At 36.6% G+C, this 21,419-nt stretch overlaps 1 protein-coding gene across 9 annotated transcripts in view; it reads right to left on the bottom strand.

The window, feature by feature from the left end:
* The window catches only part of PPFIBP1 (PPFIA binding protein 1), a 211,428-nt gene that overhangs the window by 65,184 nt on the left and 124,825 nt on the right, over positions 1–21,419 (bottom strand). For all 9 annotated transcript variants that reach the window (XM_079139307.1, XM_079139306.1, XM_079139305.1 and 6 more), the window contains exons 4-5: positions 3,187–3,285; positions 1,468–1,673 (exon numbers count right to left, since the gene is read on the bottom strand). In XM_079139307.1, the coding sequence (XP_078995433.1) occupies positions 1,468–1,673; positions 3,187–3,250 (270 nt within the window). In that variant the 5' untranslated portion in view covers positions 3,251–3,285. The remainder of the gene's footprint in view (positions 1–1,467; positions 1,674–3,186; positions 3,286–21,419) is intronic.

The raw sequence follows: 21,419 nt of genomic DNA, 5'->3' as shown, positions 1-21,419 counted from the left end.
CACCTAATGTACGCTTTTATCATTCTAGACATCAGGAATGCAATGGTTTATTTTGTTGTTGTTTAAAGGAAAAATTTTCTGATTCATGATACTTACATTCTGGTTGGAAAGATAGAATTATATAAACATGACAAATACATAGAACACAAGAAAGAGAGGAATGCTTAGGAAAAAAATTATGCAGAGAGAAAGAATAAGTGTGTATAATTTTACATAAGGTGGAAAGAGCCCTACTGAGAGTACAACTTCTGAGTAAATATCAAGAGAATGCAAGGGTGTTAGCCATCTGAAGAAAGTTTTCAGAGTGAGCAGCTGTGAGTAGGCCCTGAGGCTAGTTTACTTGGCATGTCTGAACATCAGCGATACCACCATTGCAGTTTCTGAAAAAGGAGTGTCAGGACCTAACTAATATTCAGATATTATCGTTATCATCATCATCCCTTTTTATCATTTTCAGAAATACTTTAACAGAAAAGATTAAGCACCCCCACTAACAGATGGATCATATTATGTGTATTCAGATACACAGAGGTAAATTGGGGGACAACATAAGAATATTCAGCACAGGGTGGCCTGGGAGTACCAGCATTGTATCACATTACATGAAAATATTTTAGCTATAATGTGTGCTGTTAAGCCTCCCAGAGCAAGCAGCTTTTACTTCTACCACAGATCAAGAAACAGATCTTGATCTTTCCATAAAAATTTTCATTAGTTTTACATAAACACAATTAACTCATAAGCTATTCATGTATCTTACTAAAAATTAAGTAGACTTTAAATATTTAAAAATACCACCTCTCCTATCTTTGAATCTGCTTTTGTGATAATCTTAAGATTTTGTGTTCAACACATATTGGAAAAAAAAAAAAAGTGGTATTTACCATTGTGTCTAGAGGAAGGGTGGCTCTGCTACATCCTTAATTTTCGAGAAGAAGGCCTAGAAAGAAGGCTCGTTCCAAACACCACTTAAAGCCCAAATCCAGAACCCAACACCAGAACTGTAATTGAAGTAACTGGCACAAACCACAATATGGCACTTCATATCAAACGTCACTACTAAACTTCTATTGCTTTTTGAAGTGTCTTACTCATTACACTTTCCATAGAGAATTGCCATTGAAACCTTTGTAGTGAACTTCTCATTATTACTGAGAAAGCATCTATTATGTACAGGTTCTTTCCTTTACGAGACTATTTGTTTTAAGCCACAATTGGTTATTCAGACACAATTTAAAAGCCTATACATTTTTATGAGCAAATTGGGTGACAGGTCGGCACTCATACACAGTAACACCTTTAAAAAACTTATCTTTAAAGGGAACTGGGATCTCTTAAGGGATAAAAGAGAAACTAACATGTAACCCTGTAATTTTTTTTCTGGTTCTAATCAGATATTCTATACTTTAAATTTTGGAATAAGCAACCAAGATTCACAGCACAGATACACTACATACAGACATCTACCATTTGACTCTGGAGCCACTCAATAAGTGTTTCTGCTGTAGAATCAGGGATCTGGCATCTTAAGCCCTCCTTTTCATCTGATTCCATCATCTCTAACAATCCACGCAGGTCTTCCACAAGGTGCAGAACTCGCAAACTTCCCATGAACGGAGAGGTGGGAGACTGGCAATCGAAGATTCCATTGGAATATTCCAGGGCCTTAGAACCTAGGTTAAAAAAAAAAAATCAGAAATCAAGAGAATTTATGTTACATAAAACATCATAGCTAACGGTGGTAAACCACTTAAATAATCAAAACAAGAAACAGGGCAAGACAATAATATTATCATGTAAGTCTCTCCGAGTCACAGATACTTGGTGGAAAAATAAAACCATATAACTGATGCTACTTATTAGCAGTTCAATATCTAACAAGGAAGCCATATGTGTGGTATAGAAAGAAAAACAGCATGGTGGGCCTTGGTGTGAGGTGTGCTGTCCCCAGCAAATGAAGGATAAGAGGGTGTCATGGCAGTTTTGGTGGAGCAATGCCTTTTAGGAAACACAAACTTTAGAGACTTTATAGTCTTCAAATTTCCTGAAAAGGAGTTATGCACTGAGGTAGAAATATGATAGCACAATTTCAAAGACAAGAAGACCAACTCCCAGTTAACTTGCCAGAATTTAATCTTTGAAGCTCAATGAATTATATGTGTACATGTGTATAAGCATGTGTGAGCAAATGTGTATGAACATTTCCCCCTATTATTTTATTGGCAGCCTAGCATCAAATTCTCATTAACATCAACTTTAAAAAATAGTTTTTATGAGGGGCTTGGGGTATAGCTTAGTGGTAGAACACTTGCCTAACATGTGCAAGGCCATGGGTTTGATCCTCAGCACCCTCCCTCTCCCCAAAGGCTGGAGGAGTTTTACAGCCATTTTTGTTTTCTGTCACTTACAAGAGAAAACATTATACTGTTTAAATTCATACAATGACCCAAAGCCCATTCTGAAAACAAGCATATACTTCTTTGTCTCTTTGATTTTTATTTTCTGATCTGTCCAGAATGATTTAAATTTCTGGCTTAGGATATGGTAGATGGAGGGTTATGAAATGAACTGAGATAAAGGCTACTAGAGGGACTTCCAGGGAAAGATACTGAACTCAAAAATTTTCTTTGTTTGTTTGGTTGGTATTTGGTCCTAGGGATTGAACCCAGAGCCTCACACATGCTAAGAACACATAACAGAACTCAGTGTTTTAAATGATAATTCTGATGTACCTATAGGACATTTCAGGGGAGAGATCTGGTTGGCAACTAGAGAGAGACCTGAAGTTTAGTGGATAACTGGGAAAGTAAAAAGATGGTAGAGTCACTAGTAAAGTGCATATTGAATTCAAGAGAACAGATTATTCATGGATGTGAGGTACAGCACCAACCCTCAAAGTAAGGTCCATGGACTGATTACACCAGAACAGCCTGAGATGCAGATTCTTTAACCTTGATGAAAACCTAGGTTGGAACAGGAATTTTTTGACATTTAAAAATAAAATTTGAGAATAATTCAGGTAGAAAATGGAAAAGAACAAAGATAAAACCATGGGGAACCTAAAGACATTGGGCAGAGAACCAATAATGAAAAAAAAAAGAGTAGAAAGTAATAAAGAGTCATAATGAAAAAGTCAAATGAGCAAAGGAAATGTCATGATTCCATTCTTTAGAAGATGCAGATTACCTGCTATAATACCATCCATCTGCTCTAGTGCCGCAGCCAACATGTCACTTGCATCACTCATCATTTTCTTATTTGTCAATGGCAAAGTCCAACCAAGATCTGAAAAGAAAAAATGATGTTATCATTACATGCTTTAAAATGGTGCTTGCCTGCTAGTGGAGTTTGCTAATTCCACTTCAAATTATAACTCTACTTGGCAGTCAAATGTATACAGAGAGAACTTCAGAAGTAGTAGAGCTGAATTAGCTGAATTGTTTAATAGGCAGTGGCCAATCATCTACTGTAGTGTAACACCACATAGGACACCCATATCAGTTAATAAAATAAGTTTTAGTTCTTGTACTCAAGGTTATTCAAAGTTCAGCAGAGACCTGGAGGTACAGCTCGGAGGTATAAAGCGTTTGCCTAGTGTGTGCAAGGCTCCATTTTCAATCACAGGAACATCAATCAATCAATCAATCAAAACCCAGCACAATGGCTTCCATGTTGTTCTCTTTAGAGCCCCAGGAGTCTGTGGAGAGCATCAGGGAGGGTGACAGAAGCCTGCTGAGGTCCACGAGGGTGCTGATAGATAAGACTTCTTTCTGACTGTACCAGTCCTATCCAATCTCTGTTCTCTTAATTTTACAGTATTGAGAACTGAACCCAGGGGCATTCTACCACTGAGCTATATCCCCAGTCCTTTTATTATTTTTTGAGACAGTGTCTTGCTAAGTTGCCCAGGATGTCCTTGAACTTGAAATTCTCCTGCCTTAGCTTCCGAAGTTGTTGGATTACAAGGGTGTTCTACACCTTTGCTTTTTAAGAATTTTCTGTATAAGAGTTTCTCACAAGTCTAATAAAAGGGTTCACTAACATATACACAGTCATCCCTTGACATCCGTGGAGGACTGGTTCTAGGACTACTCCTTGGATACCAAAATCCATGGATGCTCATGGCATGGTATTTGCACAGACCTGATATACATTCTCCTCTATACTTTAAATCATCTCTAGACTACTTATAATACAGGGGACTTTAGAACATCAGCCATGGCCCCCTTCTTCCTGCCGGGAGAAGTCTGTATTATTACCTTTAAATAAAACCTGCTTAATATGGTTGCCTTGGCGTGCTTCTCTAGTGTTCAATCTTCAACATTAGAAGGAGCAGAACTAGTCATCGGTAAACGGCGGTATCAGATTTGGAGGTCCCACTGAGATCTACACCAAGAAGTACCTGCTTCAAGAACACACAACCTAGAAGCACCCACACCCAGATGACTTTACAACCTGCTCTTCCCCAACCAGACTTCTACCTTAGACCCCTCGATTGACCCAATTTTTAAAAAAGGAACTCCAAACTGCTTGCCCCTCGCTGCCCCCTTTCAGCTTTGAAGCAGCCAGAAAGATCAGCGCCCCCTTTCATTTCCTTAACAAGCAGTTAGGAGTTCCTAAAGCTAAAGGGGGGAATGAAGCCAGAATTAAGGACACGTAGTTAGTGTAGAAATAGGGAATCGGGTCAATTCAAGGAAATGAAGCCATGAAGCCATCTGCCTCTGGAAGTTGGAGACTGTCCCTGGAAGAATGGAATGTCAAGGATCTCCGGGGCCCATTGATTACCAAATTCACCTGCCTTTATCAAGGATTGCAAGCAAGGAGCTGCTAATTAATGCCCCCTGGGCCCTTGCCTGCCTGAATCACCTTGGCCCTCCCCCTGCCCATGGCTTCTCACTTAATGCAAAACCAGGCCTAGTCACTTAGGCAGGAAGGAAAGATAAGCGGGGAGAGAACTGGAGAACAAAAGAGAATTTAACCTATAAAAGATGTAGGGTGCGCTCACTTCTTGGTACTTTACAACATCAGCCATGGCCCCCTTCTTCCTGCCGGGAGAAGTCTATATTATTACCTTTAAATAAAACCTGCTTAATATGGTTAAATAAATAAATAAATAAAAATAAAAAAAAAATACCAAATACAATGTACGTGCCATATAAATAGTTTTAAAATTGCATTGTTTAGGGACTAATGACAAGAATAAAAGTCTGTACATTTTCAGCAGAGATGCAATATTTAAAAATATTTTCCATCTGAGTTGGTTATATTTGTGGCTACAAAGGGCCAACTGTACTAAGCACCCCCACCCCCAACTACTGGTACTTTGTAATATAACACAGCTATCATGTACAGAGTACCTCACCTATAGAGGTCCCCACACTTTTGTATATTATTTGTAATACTCATAACAAAAACCCTATGGAATGGAAAAATTCATCTCTCCATTTTATAAATGAAATATTTGTTATTTGTAGGGAAGCAGCAAGTAAATAAAAAATGCCTTTCATTTAAACAAGGTCTATCTGACTTCCATTATAATGGTGAATTTTTATTTGATTCTATATCAAGAGTAGATTTATTCTGAAATTTTGTCACAATCTACTCATGGTTTTACCTGTTAAAATACATTGAAATATCACTTCTAAAAAAATTGACCACTGATAGGAAAAAGTAGAGATTATATGATTTTCAACATTAATTAATGCCTTTTTAATTACCAGCCATGTAGATTCTCCCAAAAGGCCTGAATAGGCTCTTGCTATTTTGTAGATACTGTGGTGGACTAAATATCTGGGAAATAAAGAACATGCTGTTTAACAGAAACCTTTGCCCTCTGTTGCCAAGCAGCCACATCTCACTTACCACTTATCTTCACAAATATATTTATAGCTCTGTTATCATCTTCTTGGATCAGTTCTCTCCTATGCATTCATTCTAATAAAATGTCACATAATTCTTCTGAAATTTTACTTTGATTTTTTAAATGCTAGGTTACAGTTTGTTTTTGTTTTTTTGTTTTAATCAGAAACCAAGAGGTCAACACGCTAGGTTATGAACCTGAAGAGTTACAAAAAATTTACTCAAACACACAGTTAGCACACACCAAAGAAATGGGGCACAAATTTAATAGCCACACTTCAGGCTGGAAAATTTGAAACATGAAAACTGAGAGCGTAAAGGATTAAGCAGAAGAGTGTGTACAATACTTGAATTTCATGTAATTAAGTGGCTCACATTCCTTTTCATTTTAAAAGTAGCAATATATACACACACATATATATACATACACGTGTGTGTGTGTGTGTACATATAAAACAAAGACAAACACACCAGTCTCAGCCATAGACATAGGAATACCAATAAAAATAATGCCCACATTAGAAAAAGACTCACCACTTCACTAAATTAGAAAAACAAATATTTGTCTTTTTTCACAGTTGTACTTTGTGTAGAACAGAAACACTTAAGTGTGACATGTAGTTCTCTATTTCGTCTGTATTTCTGTTGATGAGCCTTTCAAAGGCTATGACACAGAGGGGTGAGACAGCCTCAACCATGCTTGTCAGGGGGTGAAGTTTTAAAAAATACTCCAAGCTGGGCACAGTGGCACATGCCTGTAATCCCAGCAGTGAGGCATGCTGAGGCAAGAGGATCTTGAGTTCAAAGCCAACCTCAGCAACAGCGAGGCACTAAAAACTAAGTGAGACCTTGTCTCTAAATAAATTTTTTTAAAAAGGGCTAGGGATGTGGCTCAGTAGTGGAGTGCCCTGAGTTCAATCCCCAGTACCAAACAAACAAAAAATTCACCCAGCTCATTGGAGACCCAATCCTTTGTTTAAAATAATGACATATTGAATTGCTATAAGAGTTTATAAATGCTTACTCTCAATCTCTACCTTTATCACACAACCTACATAAAATAGTAAGGAGAAGTCAGTAAGACATAAGTAATAAAGCATGTATAATCTGGCAAAAGTGGTGGGTGCTAAGGGGAGAAAAGATGGAGCAGGATAAAGGGGCCGCAGGATTGGAAGGTGGTCAGGGAGCAACGATAGATGCAAAGGTCAAAGATCTCTCTAATAAATTGAGAGTGAATATAGGTGATCTATAGTTCATAGTATGCAAGTGTAGAATTCCTAAAGACAATAAAAAATGGGAGGGTGAGCACATGGACAGACATTTAAAAGAAAAGGAAATACTTTCAATTAATAAAAACATGAAAAGATACTTCATATCATTATAATTAAGGAGTTTAAAACATGTCACATCATTTGCTACCTGATTAGCAAAATAAATGGACACTGCCAAGTGTTACCGAGGATATGGAGTCACAGAGTTTCCTACAGAGTGGTCGTGGGATTGTAAAATGGTTTCACCACTTTAAATAATGGTGTGGCATTATCATATAAAATTAAACATTCAATTTCCAATGCGATACTATTTCCTCCAAAGTATATAACCAAGAGTGATACATAAACCTTTTCTCCTGTCTTTTTAAAATTGATTCATATTAGTTATATGTAACATTCAAATTCATTTTGACATAATTATAAAAGTTTGGAATATAATTTGCTCTAATTCAGTCCCCAGTACTTCCATTTGCATATATATAACTCCCTTATGCATATATATAACATTTTCTTGATCCATTCTCTATGGAAGGGTACCTTGGTTGGTTCCATACCTTGTCTACGGTGAATTGTGCTTCTATAAAGATTGATGTGGCTGCATTCCTATAGTATGTGGATTATCTTTTGGAAATATACCAAGGAGTGGGACAGCTGGGTCATATGGGGGTTCATTTACAGTTCTTTAAGAAACCTTCATACTGCTTTCCAGAGTTGTTGCACGAATTTGCAGTCTCATCAGCAATGTATGAGTGTACTTTTTATCCATACCGTCACCAACATTTCTTATTTGTATTCTTGACAACTGCCATTCTGAGATTAAATTATATATATATGTATATATATATATTTTTTTTTTTGGGTGCTGGGGATCAAACCCAGGGCCTTATGCTTACAAGGCAAGCACTCTACCAACTGAGCTATCTCCCCAGCCCCTATAATGTCGTTTTCATTTGCATTTCCCTAATTAGTATAAATATTGAACATTTATATAAATTTGTGGGTCATTTGTATTTCTTCTTTTGAGAAATTTCTGTTTAGCTGGGAGTGGAAGCGGACACCTGTAATCCCATCCATTTAGGAAGTGGGGGCAGGAGGAACACAAGCTCAAAGCCAGCCTTAGCAACTTAGCAAGGCCCTAAAGCAATTTTGCAAGATCCTGTCTCTAAATAAAATATAAAAAAGGGTTGGAGATGTGGCTCACTGGTTAGGCACCCCTGGGTTCAGTCCTTGGTGAGAGAGGGTGGGTGGAGAGATTGAGATTTCTGTTTAGTTCTTTTGCTCATCTAGGTTATTTACTTTTTTGTTGTTGTTGTTGTTAGATTTTTTGAGTTTCTTTTTAAAAAATGTTTTATTAAAATATTTTTTATTTTTACAGACACATTTTGATTCACTGTACACAAATGGGATATAATTTTTCATTTCTATGGTTGTACACAATGTATATTCACACCATTCATGTAATCATACATATATATAGGGTAGTATTGTCTGTTTCATTCTACTGTTTTTCCATCCCCACCCTCTACCACACCTTTTTCCTCTACACCATCCAAAGTTCCTTCATTCTTCTCTTACCCCCACCACCACCTGCCCTCATTATGTGTCATCATCCACTTATCAGAGAAAACATTTGGCCTTTGGTTTTTTGGGCTTGGCCTATTTCACTTAGCATGATATTTTCCAACTTCATCCATTTTACCAGCAAATGCCATAATTTTATTCTTCTTTATGGCTGAGTAATATTCCATTGTGTATATATACACCACAGTTTCTTTATCCATTCATCAGTTGAAGGGCATCTAGGTTTGTTCCACAATCTAGCTATTGTGAATTGAGCTGCTATGACCATTGATGTGGCTGCATCACTGTAGCATGCTGATTTTAAGTCCTTTGGGTATAAACCAAGGAATGGGATAGCTGGGTCAAATGGTGGGTCCATTCCAAGCTTTCTGAGGAATCTCCATACTGCTTTCCAGAGTGGCTGTACCAATTTGCAACTTCACCAACAATATATGAGTGTGCCTTTTTCCCCAAATCCACACCAACACTTCTTATTGCTTGTGTTCTTGATAATGGCCATTCTAATTGGAGTTAGATGAAATCTTAGGGTGGTTTTAATTTGCATTTCTCTAATTACCAGGGATGATGAGCACTTTTTCATATATTTGTTGATCACCTGTATATCTTCTTCTGTGAAGTGTTTGCTCATTTCCTTAGCCCATTTATTGACTGGGTTCTTTGTATTTTGGGAGTAAAGTTTTTTAAGTTCTTTATAACCTTTGGAGATGAGTGCTCTGTCTGAAGTGTGTGTTGAAAATATTTTCTTCCACTCTGTAGGCTCTCTTTTCACATTGTTGATTGTTTCCTGTGCTGAGAAAAAACTTTTTAGTTTTTGGTTTTTTTTTTTTTTTTTTTCCTGCGGTTCTGGGGATTTGAACCCAGGGCCTTGTGCTTGCAAGGCAAGCATTCTACCAACTGAGCTATATTCCCAGCCCCCTTTTAGTTTGAATCTATCCCATTTACTGATTCTTGCTTTTATTTCTTGTGCTATGGGGGTCTTGTTAAGGAAGTCTGGTCCTAAGCCAATGCGATGGAGATTTGGGTCTACTTTTTCTTCTATTTGGTGAAGGTTCTTAAGTCTAATTCCTAGATCCTTGATTCATTTTGAGTCGAGTTTTGTACAGGATGAGAGATAGGGGTTTAGTTTCATTTTACTTCATATGGATTTCCAGTTTTGCCAGCACCTTTTGTTGAAGAGGCTATCTTTTCTCCATTGTAAGTTTTTGGCACCCTTGACTAGTATGAAGTTACTGTACTTATGTGGGTATGTCCCTGTGTCTTCTATCCTGTACCATTGGTCTACCTGTGTATTTGATGCCAATACCATGCTGTTTTTGTTACTATTGCCCTATAGTACAGTTTAAGGTCCGGTATAATGATACCTCTTGCATCACTCTTCCTGCTCAAAACTGCTTTGGTTATTCTGGGCCTTTTGTTCTTCCAGATGAATTTCTTGATTGCTCTTTGTGTTTTTATGAAAAACATCAGGGATTTTAATTGGAATTGCGTTAAATCTGTATAGCACCTTTGGAAGTATGGTCATTTTGATAATATTAATTCTGCCTATTCAAGAACATGGGAGATCTTTTCATCTTCTAAGGTCTTCCTCAATTTCATTCTTCAATGTTTTGTAGTTTCATTGTAGAGATCTTTTACCTCTTTGGTTAGATGATTCCCAAGTTTTTTGTTTTTGTTTTTGTTTTTTGTTTTTTTGAGGCTATTGCAAATGGAGTTGTTTTCCTCATTTCCCTTTTAGATGTTTCATCACTTATGTATAAAAATGCTTTAGATTTATGTGTGTTGATTTGATAACCTGCTATTCTGCTGAATTCATTTATGAGATCTAGAAGTTTTCTGGAGGAGTTTTTTTGGATCCTTTAAATAGAGAATCATGTCATCACCAAATAGTGACAGCTTAAGTTCCTCTCTTCCTATTTGTATACCTTTAATTTCTTTAGTCTGCCTAATTGCTCTGGCTAGTATTTCAAGGACAATGTTGAATAGAAGTGGTGAAAGAGGGCATCCCTGTCTTGCTCCCGTTTTAAAGGGAGTGCTTTCAGTTTTTCTCCATTAATAATGATGTTGGCCATGGGCTTAGCATAAATAGCCTTTACAATGTTCAGATATGTTCCTACTATCCCTATTTTTTCCAGTGTTTTGAGCATGAAGGGGTGTTGCATTTTGTCGAATGCTTTTTCTGCGTCAATTGAAATAACCCTATGATTCTTATCCTTATGTCTACTGACATGATGGATTACGTTTATTGATTTATGGATGTTAAACCATCCTTGCATTCCAGGGATGAACCCCACTTGATTGTGGTACACAATTTTCTTAATATGTTTTTGGATACAGTTTGCCAGTATTTTGTTAAGGATCTTTGCATCTATATCATCTATATTGATCACGGATATTCGTCTAAAATTTTCTTTCCTTGATGTATCTTTGTCTGGTTGTGGTATCAGGGCAATACTAGCCTCGTAGAATGAATTTGGAAGGGTTCCCTCCTTTTCTATTTCCTGGAATACTTTGAGAAGTATTGGTATCAATTCTTTTTTAAATGTCTTGTAGAACTCGGCTGAGAATCCATCTGGTCCTGGGCTTTTCTTGGATGGTAGGGTTTTGAAGACTTCTTCTATTTCATTGCTTGATAATGATCTATTTAAATTGTGTATGTCCTCCTGGTTCAGTTTGGGAGGAGCATATGTCTCTAGAAATTTGATGATGTCTTCAGTATTTTCTTTTGTTACAATAGATTTTCAAAGTAGCTTCTCATTATGTTATGTATCTCACTGGTGTCTGTCATGATTATTTCCTTTTTCATCACAAATTTTAGTAATTTGAGTTTTCTCTCTGCTTCTCTCTGTTAGTGTGGCTCAGGGTTTGTCTGTTTTGTTTACTTTTTCAAAGAACCAACTTTCTGCTTTGTCAATTTTTTTAATTGTTTCTTTTGTTTCAATTTCATTGACTTCAGCTCTGATTTTAATGATCTCCTGTCTTCTACTACTTTTGCTGTTATTCTGTTCTACTTTTTCCAGGGCTTTGAGCTATAATGTTAGGTCATTTAGTTGTTGCCCTTTTTATTCTTTTCTTGAATGCGCTCCATGTAATGAATTTTCCTCTTAATACTGATTTCATAGCATCCCAGAAATTTTGATATGTTATATTGTTGTTCTCATTCACCTCTAAGAATTTTTCTAATCTCCTCCCTGATGTTTTCTGTTATCCATGCTTCATTCAATAGCATATTATTTAGTCTCCAGGTGTTGGAGTAATTTGTTTCTTATTTTGTCATTGATTTCTAATTTCATTCCATTATGATCTGATAGAACACAACGTAGTATCTCTATTTTTTGCATTTACTAAGGGCTGCTTTGTGGCATAACATATGGTCTATTTTTTGAGAAGTTTCCATGTGCTGCTGAGAAGAAAGTGAATTCGCTCATTGCTGAATGGAATATTCTATATATGTCTGTTAAGACTAATTTATTGATTGTGTTATTGAGTTCTATGGTTTCTTTGTTCAGTTTTTGTTTGGAAGATCTATCTAGTGGTGACAGTGGTGCATTAAAGTCACCCATAATTATTGTGTTGTGGTCTCTCTGATTCCTGGAATTGAGAAGGATTTGTTTGATGTACAGGGATGCACCATTGTTTGGGGCATAAATATTTACGATTGTTATGTCTTCCTGATTTATGGTTCCCTTAAGCAGGATGAAATGTCCTTCTTTATCCCTTCTGACTAACTTTGACTTGAAGTCCACTTTATCTGAAATAAGGATGGAAACCCCCACTCTTTTACTGAGTCCATGTGTGTGGTAGGTTTTTTCCCATCCTTTCACCTTTAGTCTGTGGTTGTCTTTTTCTATGAGATGAGTCTCTTGAAGGCAGCATATTGTTGGGTCTTTATTTTTAACATTCTACCAGTCTATGTCTTTTGATTGATGAGTTTAGGCCATTAATGTTCAGGATTATTATTGAGATATTATTGAGACATTCTATTGATATTATATTCCCAGTCATTTAGGCTTATTTTTGGTTTTTAACTTGCCTTGTTTCTCCTTTAAATGGATTTTTCTTTAAGGTAGTTCTTCCCTTTGCTGACCTACATTGTTGTTTTTCATTTCCTCCTCATGGAATATTTTATTGAGAATATTCTGTAGTGCAGGCTTTCTATCTGTAAATCCTTTTAACTTTTGTTTTTCATGGAAGGATTTTATTTCATCTTCAAATCTGAAGGTTAGTTTTTCTGGGTATAGAATTCTTGGTTGGCAACCATGTTCTTTCAGAGTTTGAAATATGTTCTTCCAGGCCCTTCTAGCTTTTAGAGTCTGGGCTGAGAAATCTGCTGACAACTGTATTGGTTTCTCCCTATATGTAATGTGATGCTTTTCTCTCGCATCCTTCAAAATCCTATCTTTATTTTGTATGTTAGGCATTTTCATTATAATGTGCCTTGGTGTGGATCTGTTGTGATTTTGTGCATTTGGTGTTCTGTAAGTCTCTTGTATTTCATTTTCCATTTAATTCTTCAGGCTTGGGAAATTTTCTGATATTATTTCATTGAATAGGTTGTTCATTACTTTGGTTGTATCTCTGTGCCTTCCTCAATCCTGATAATTCTTAAATTTGGTCTTTTCATGATGGCCATAGTTCTTGGAAATTGTATTCATGATTTCTTACCATCTCCTCTGTTTGGTCAACTTTATTTTCAAGATTAAATATTTTGTCTTCATTGTCTGAGGTTTTGTCTTCCATGTGGTCTAGTCTTTTGGTGATGCTTTCCATTGAGTTTTTTATTTGGTTTACTGTTTCTTTCATTTCAAGGATTTCCATTTGGGTTTTTTTTTTTTTTAGAATCTCTATCTCTTTGTTGAAATGATCTTTTGCTTCCTGCAGTTACTCTTTCAACTGCTTATTGGAGTGATCATTCATTGCCTGCATTTGCTCTCTTATCTCATCGTTTGCTTCACGAATCATCTTCATCATGTATAATCTGAAGTCCTTTTCTGACATTTCTTCTAACGTACTGTCACTGGATTCTAATAATATAGAATCTAGATTTGTTTGGATCATTTTCTTCCCTAGGTTTTTCATGTTGTTCATGTATCTTCTCCTCTAGCAGATCTGGGGTATTGCAGTTTCCTCCCTATAGGCTTATAGTGACCCTATAGGTTTCCAAAACCTTTTCTTCAAGAGGGATATCAATATTAGCAGTGCCCAGTTCAGACAGTATGTGATCCTAGACCAAATAGCCCCTATGAGGACATTAACAATATTGTCATAATAAATGAGTTCAATTATTATCTTCAGTATAACAAACAGATTTGCAATAAGGTCTGCAGTTTCTAATGGAGGACAAGAGGATGAAAAGGGGTATAGGATGTAGCTGTTAATAGGATAAGAAAAGAATATATAGAAGTTCTAGATAATAGAGTGAGAGTGTAATCAAAAGAAGTTGGTTGTTAGCATGCAAAAAGGGAGGAAGAGACTCTGAGGGAACAGGTAAACAAAAGGAAAAGAGAGTGAAAAAGTAAAGAAATAAAAATTTAAAATTTTTCAAAAAGGAGACAAAAGAAAATCTACACTATAAGAGTCATATAGTATTCAAACCTCCCAGTTTTCATTAGCCTGATGCATGAGAGGTATCTGATAATGAGCTTCCAGTCTCCACCAGGAGTCTCAGGATGGGATTTGCCCCACCTAAAGATCAGAGCTACGGCTTCCAGAATTATCCAACATGGCCGCTCTGGCTTCCAAATGTGTTGGCAAATGGGGAGCAGCAGCTGGGGGGTGTTGGCGTGGTTGGCTGGAGGTGGGGTGCGGTTGGTCAGGCAGGGGTCCTGGAGGAGTGGTGTGGTCGATCTGGTTGCAGGATCCTGGAGGCGGGGCACAATCAGTCGGTCTGGGGGTCCTGGTGGCAGGGAGCAGTCAGTCTATGTGAGGGCCCTCGAGGCACGGAGTGATTGGTTGGGCTGAGGGATCCTGCAGGTACTGTGAGAGTGAACTTCCAGGCAACAGCAGGCAGCTTGCGCTCTAGTGGTGGTCTGCGATCCATTTGCTGACTGCTGTCGGACAATCCGGAGGTGAACCTCGGGTGGTACATGATGGATAGATGAAAGGCAGGCGATGGACAGGCAAGAGGCAGGCAAATGGCGGATGATAGGAGCCTGACAGTGAGCAATCTGTACTGAAAAAGGCATCGATATGGTGGCTGACTGCAGGTGATCGCAATAGACAAATGGGGTAAACAGCAGGGGATCGATAAGCAGCAAAAACTGCCTCACCAAGAAACAGATAACCTCTGCTTGAAACCTGAGTTACGGAGAGACAAGGAATGTAGCCTCCCTCTAGTCCACCATCTTGGATCCTCTGAGCTTCTTATATATCCTGGATAGTAATGTCCTGTCTGAGGGGCAGGTGGCAAAGATCTTCCATTGTGTAGGCTCTCTCTTCACGCTCTTTGTTCTGTGCCGTGAGAAGTGTTATAATTTGACGCCATCCCACTTACTGATTTGTTTTATTTCTTGTGCTTTAGGGGTCTTGTTAAGGAAGTCAGTGCCTATGATATACCTGTTAGAGTGTGGGTCCTATATTTTCTTCTAGCAGTTGCAGAGTTTGGGGCCTAATTCCTGGGGTCTTTGACCCACTTTGAGTTGACTTTAATATACAAATCTTCACAGAAGGAATCTTTACAAGAAAAAAAATATAGAAAACCACTCAAATGTCCATCTACAGGAGATAAACAAACTGGTATATTCAAACAATGGCATGACACACACAGTTGTCAAAACAAACCAAAACCAATATATGTGCTGTGTGGACAAATATATGCAATGTAACAGTAAATTTAAGAGTTTCCAGCAACAAGATTTTTTTTATAAAGTTAATGCAATGACATATATGTATTTAATTATTTATTTTTATTGGTAATTCCTTTTAATTATATTTAAAAGGGTGAGGAGTGTACATGATTGTTCATTTGCTTTTTTAAACTGGTTCTTTTTAGTTATAAATGACAGTAGAATCTATTTTGACATAACATACACAAGCATGGAATATGACTTCTTCTACTTCAAGTACCTCTCATCCCCTTCCTTCTCACAAATATGTATTTAATTGGTTGTCCATGTGTGTGTGCACACACATACACACATACATATCTCTTAACTGACACATATTCATTATATTGTAAACGATACTGATTACACATTTTAGAAATACAAATTTAATCTAACTATACAAAAAGATGAAAAGGGAATGATCAACAAGGTAACTGACAAATTTTCAAGTGATTGATTCAAAAGTGATTATTACATTACTGAAAATAACCAAAGGTAATTCTGGTTTTGATCATGGTGGGATAGATTTTATTGAATGAACTGTTTGAAAAATAGCAAAACAAAGTGATGTATAAAATACAAAAACCTGCTCTGAAGAAGTTGTAGAGGTAACTAGAAGCAGACAGATACTAGAGGGAATTCAGCTCTAGGGAACCATGGATAAGGTTTACATTTAAATAGCTCTTCCCTAGGGCACCACTGGACCCTGTGATACAGAGTGCCTGCTGGGACTCAGGAGAGAACTGAAAGCGTACTGGCTCAAAGAACAGAATTGGATAAAATTCTTATATTATACAAAGATGTCTAATTCTAACGCATGGCAGACTGTGACAAATATAATCCACTCAAATGATAAAAAGATATAAGTAAAAAATCCAATGCAGGTGATAAAAGGGAACACTAATAAAATGTCCAATTTTATTAAACCCAGAAGGCAGTAAAGGAGGAACAATGGATAAAAAGGAAAAAGAAAACTATCAAAATGCCAAGATGGTATACTTAAATTGAACCATACAAATTATTACATTAGATATAAATGAAATAAATGCTAATAAGACCCAGAGCTTGTTAGACTATTTGCTGTTAACAGAGGTATACGTTAAATAATATGCAATAAGCATAGGAAAGTAAAAATGAGTATGTAAGGAAAACCTATTTTTTCCTTTTCTTTCCCTTCCCTTCTTTTCCTTCTTCCCTTCCTTCTCATGACTGAACACAAGGCCTCATTCATGCTAGTAAGGACACACCCTACCAGTGAGCTTTACACTCATCCCCCAGAAACAACTGCAATCGAGAAATATTACTAGAAAGAAACAGGGTTATTTATTTTTGTTTATTTGTTTGTTTGTTTGTTTTATTTTGTCGTCTTATATTAGCCAGGGTGGCCACTAACTACTGAATTCATGTGATTATTCTATTTCAGCCTCCCGGAAGCTAGGATCACAAGCACAAACCACCATGCCTAGAAGGAATATTTTATAATGATAAGAGTTAGCTAGTCAAGAAGTCATAACAAGCATAAAAGTTTTTGCAACTAATAATAGAGTTTCAAAATACAAAAAGCAAGAACTGGTAGAATTAAGGGAGAATTTGACAAACATTATATTTAATGCAATTATCAATATAGTTGGATTTAAGTCTTCTGTTTTACCATGTTTTTCTGTTTGTCTCATTTATCATTTGTTCCTCCTTTTAAGTCTTCTTTTTTTTTTTTTTTTGCGGTGCGAGGCAGACACTCTACTTACTGAGCTATATCCCCAGCCCTTAAATCTTCTTTTTGGATTAGCAGACAAGGGAGGAAAACACACCTTAGTATAGAAAATTTGTGCAACACTGGAAACCACCTTAACCTAATTCAATTTATGAAACAAAGTACCCAAATATAGAATATATATTCTTTTCAAGTATCCACATTATACTTATCAGCATAGGACATGTGTGCAAGGTCACGAAATGTCTCAATAAATTTTAGATGGGGTTTTGAAGAACCACATGGAAGAATAAGAATCACAATGAGAAGCAGTAAAGTACTAAGAACAGATTTTCCTTACTTATTATTTCCTTACCCATGACCTAAGCTATTTTAGAGGTAGCCTGATTTAGACAACATCTGTGTTGATAAACTATGTTAATTATCAAGGTTTGGTCAAAGTATTTTTTAAAATGGAAAAGTTAGATAAAAAGGCTTCAGAAAACCCCATGCCCCCCAAAGATTTTCCTATGTCTCACGAACATTTCTGAGAGGACGATTTCCTGGACTTCTTCTCATAAGTAATTAATACAGAAAAATATTATTCTAATATAATGGATAATAATTCATAATAAAAATGACTGATAAGACACGCAACACTAAGTGGAGCTAAAGAATTCAGACACAAATGACCATATATTGTAAGATTCCTTTTAAAGGATGTTCAAGAACTATCAATCTATTATAGAAAGTAGAACAATAACAACTTATAGTAAATGTCAAATGATTGAAGGAGATAAGGGGAAACGTTCTGTTCAATAACTTGATTGGGGTATTGTTTACACATTTGGCCAAAATTCATCCAACTAAGTAATGGTTTTTAAAAGTTGTCAGGCATTAATAAGCCCAGTGTTGATCCCATCTAAATTCTTTATTTTAATTAGGAAAGAACTGTTAGGTGCTGGCTAACTCCTATGAGCATAATATTAGTTCAAAGCTTGCTTAATCAGAAATTCCTTTAAAACATATGTATTAACAGCACTGTTCAGTTGCTAACTAAAACAGATCCTGTTGGCACCCCACCCATATTTCCATGAATGTCAGCCCAAATTTTAACTTCCCAAGATTTCAGGTGCTCTGGAAACAGCAGAGAATTAAGGACTCCTGGGAGCAGTCATCAACTTTACATATTCAAGCACAGAAAGGGATAACTCTGATTCTGTCCTAATCAACACTGGTTCCCAGAATTACCACAGACTTACATGTACCATTTATTAGCTCTCCTCTTTGTTTTACTTCTCAAAGTCTCTAAATCTTTCCTATAATTACTTACCAAATAAACCTTCTCTATCTGGAAAAAAAAAAAAAAACATTCAAATTGTACATTTATGATATGTGGTTTTCATTATAAGCAAATTTCAACTCAAATTTTAAAAAGTAAGAATTAAGGTGTTTGTTAGAAATTAGAAATAAAATTACATTTTAAAAACGAACTAAAGTATGAATATAAGTAGGATACTGGAGGAGCTACAATAATTCCATGAATCAAGGATAATGAAAAACCCAATCATATGTACCTGAGGTCCAAAATAAAAGGCTCCCCTTGTTCTTATTCTTTTTGCTTACTTAGAAAGTTCCTGATTATGGGCTGGGGTTGTGGCTCAGTGGTAGAGCACTCGCCTAACATATGTAAGGCACTGGGTTCAATTCTCAGCACCACATAAATATAAATAAATAAAGGTATTTTGTCCCTCTACAACTTAAAAAAAAAAAAGCTCCTGATTATAACTCAATCTTTTGGGTGGATAAAAGACCATTTAGAAATTTTACCATTAAAACTTCACCATTCGATAATTCTCACAAGGTATCGAATTTATTTCTGGATGAGTGTGTAATGTATACTTCTTGAAGTGACTTGCTGAAGGAAAAGGAACCAGGAAATATAACTGTCACAACAAAGGAGTGAAACCTGGGTTCAAAGTAAAGAAGCCGCTTCTTTTTTGGGTCACATAAATAGCAAAGCAAAGCTCTGTTTTGCAGGTATCCTGAGTTTAGTGGTTTTCTATCCTAATGGACTAATAAAAATTAGCAAAGTTTTAGAAAAGTAATTTCTGGGGATAATATTCATATATTATCTTAAAGAACACCACCCCGGGGTGGGGGGGAGACCCAACAGAAGTATGTATAGGGTATATTTCAAACTTGGTCAGGACCCACTTAGAGAAGATTTGAATAGGATGAAATGTCAGGGAAAGTTCCAGCAGTGGATGTGGTGGCTCAAGGTTTGGCAGAAAACCACAGTTCTTTGCAGGGCTGCTGACTAACTGATGTTCTAGCTCAGGCAAGGTGCCCAGTCTTCCTGTGAGGACAAAAAGACAGGCTACATGAAATTTTGTTTGTTTTTAACCTTAATGAGAATAACATTTGTCCTAGCTTTCTTGGCTTGCTTTAGGTAAAAGATATGGGTTTGAAAGTGAGTTTCAAACTTCCTGCCCAAGACATATAACTCGCAGGGATTCAAACACTGGAAAGAAAAAAAAAATCTTCCAAAAAAGAGCAAGTGCTCACATACATTTGAAGAAGATGGTGGAATGCCACCTTATGATGTGGTCACCATGAAACAAAATATATTTTCATACAAATTATCTACATACTTCTTACCAGGTTTTCCCCCACCAACATGCTACCCAGGGAGGGTAATCAATTGCATACTGAACTCCAAAGTGTGCAACAGTTACAAAGATAAATGTCTTAAAACAAAAGGACCAAGGCTGGGATGTAGCTCAGTGTTAGAGCACTTGCCTGGTGAGCAAGAGGCCCCAATGCAGCAAAACAAAACAAACTGAAGAACCAGAGAGGAACAGGAAGGATTACTACATCAGTGGTTTGGGACCAGCACCCACAGAGGATCACCTAGGAGCTAGTTAGAAATGCAAATTTCTAGGCTCCTCTCTAGACCTACTCAATCAGTCTGTATTTGCCCAAGCAATCCATGAGATGGAGAGGTTGCACCCAATCACTGTACTAACAAGCAAGAGATGAGCCTTTCCTCCTTGGGTTAACAACCATGCCCAGATGAGGTGGGAACTGGCTACAAGATAGATGAGGGCTAAACTCTTCTCCCCACGCCTCTGCTTCTAATTTTTGATTCAAAAACAATAGTTCTGAATTAGCAATTTAGGTTTTAACTAAAAAAAAGTTCCTTTAAATCTCAACCACTAAGTCCTTATGTCTGCAACATTTTAGAGATTCTTATATACAGATCCCTTTGTTTTCTGTTCTCTGTGATGTATCTATTATCACATATTTTCTACTCCCCACTTCTATCAGCTCAAATGCTTTTCACCCCCAATTTGCTCTAAAATCCTTAGAAAAAATTAATTTGCCCTGAAAAGAACAGGGTAAGAAGTGGGAGTCAGGAGCAGGGGAAGTGGTGAAAACAGAAAAGTTGGGGCGATGGTGGCAGGACTAATGTTATCACACTCAGGTGTGAAACTGGTCAAACTGTAAAACTAGTATAAAACCAACATTAGAAATTTGAAGACTATGCATTTGAATTAAGAAATTGTAATTTTAAAGTTGTTTACTGCTAATGCTACTATAGTAATCTTTTTTAAAGTTGTCAGTTTCTAGAAATGAGTGACAAAATATTCAGGGATGAAATGACATGACATCTGGAATTTGCTTTAAAATATAGAAGGAATAAGGGTAAAGATATGGATGAAACAAGATTAGTCATGTCTTGATAATAGTTGAGATGGATAATAAGTACATGGAGGTACATTATATTATTCTACCTACATTTTTATATATTTGAGGTTTTCCATAATAAAAAGTTTATATTTTTCATCTATATTTTTAAAACACAGAATTTTCAAACACCTTTGACCATGATACACTGTCTTAAATAGTTAGTTTTTCTATCATACTAAAGAACTCCCCAAATATTTACAAACCAAATGGTAAAATACTTGTTATTTTAGCCATCTACACGTGTGTGCATGCGTGCACACACACACACCTACACACACACTCTCTCAAAATGGAAGAGTCTCTTAGAATTGAAAGGAAGGCAGAGCATAGGAGTAGTAATGATGGTGCATTAATAATAGTTACTTCTTTTGTTCACTAAAATGAAGAGCCACAAAGATGCTATGGCAAAGCTGGTATGTATTCAAACAAATGAAGCAGCAAGGG

This window comes from Sciurus vulgaris (genome assembly GCF_902686455.1).
Source record: "Sciurus vulgaris genome assembly, chromosome: 5".
Taxonomy (NCBI): domain Eukaryota; kingdom Metazoa; phylum Chordata; class Mammalia; order Rodentia; family Sciuridae; genus Sciurus; species Sciurus vulgaris.
Note: the sequence above shows the minus strand (reverse complement) of the source record. Positions and strands in the feature narration are given on the sequence as shown.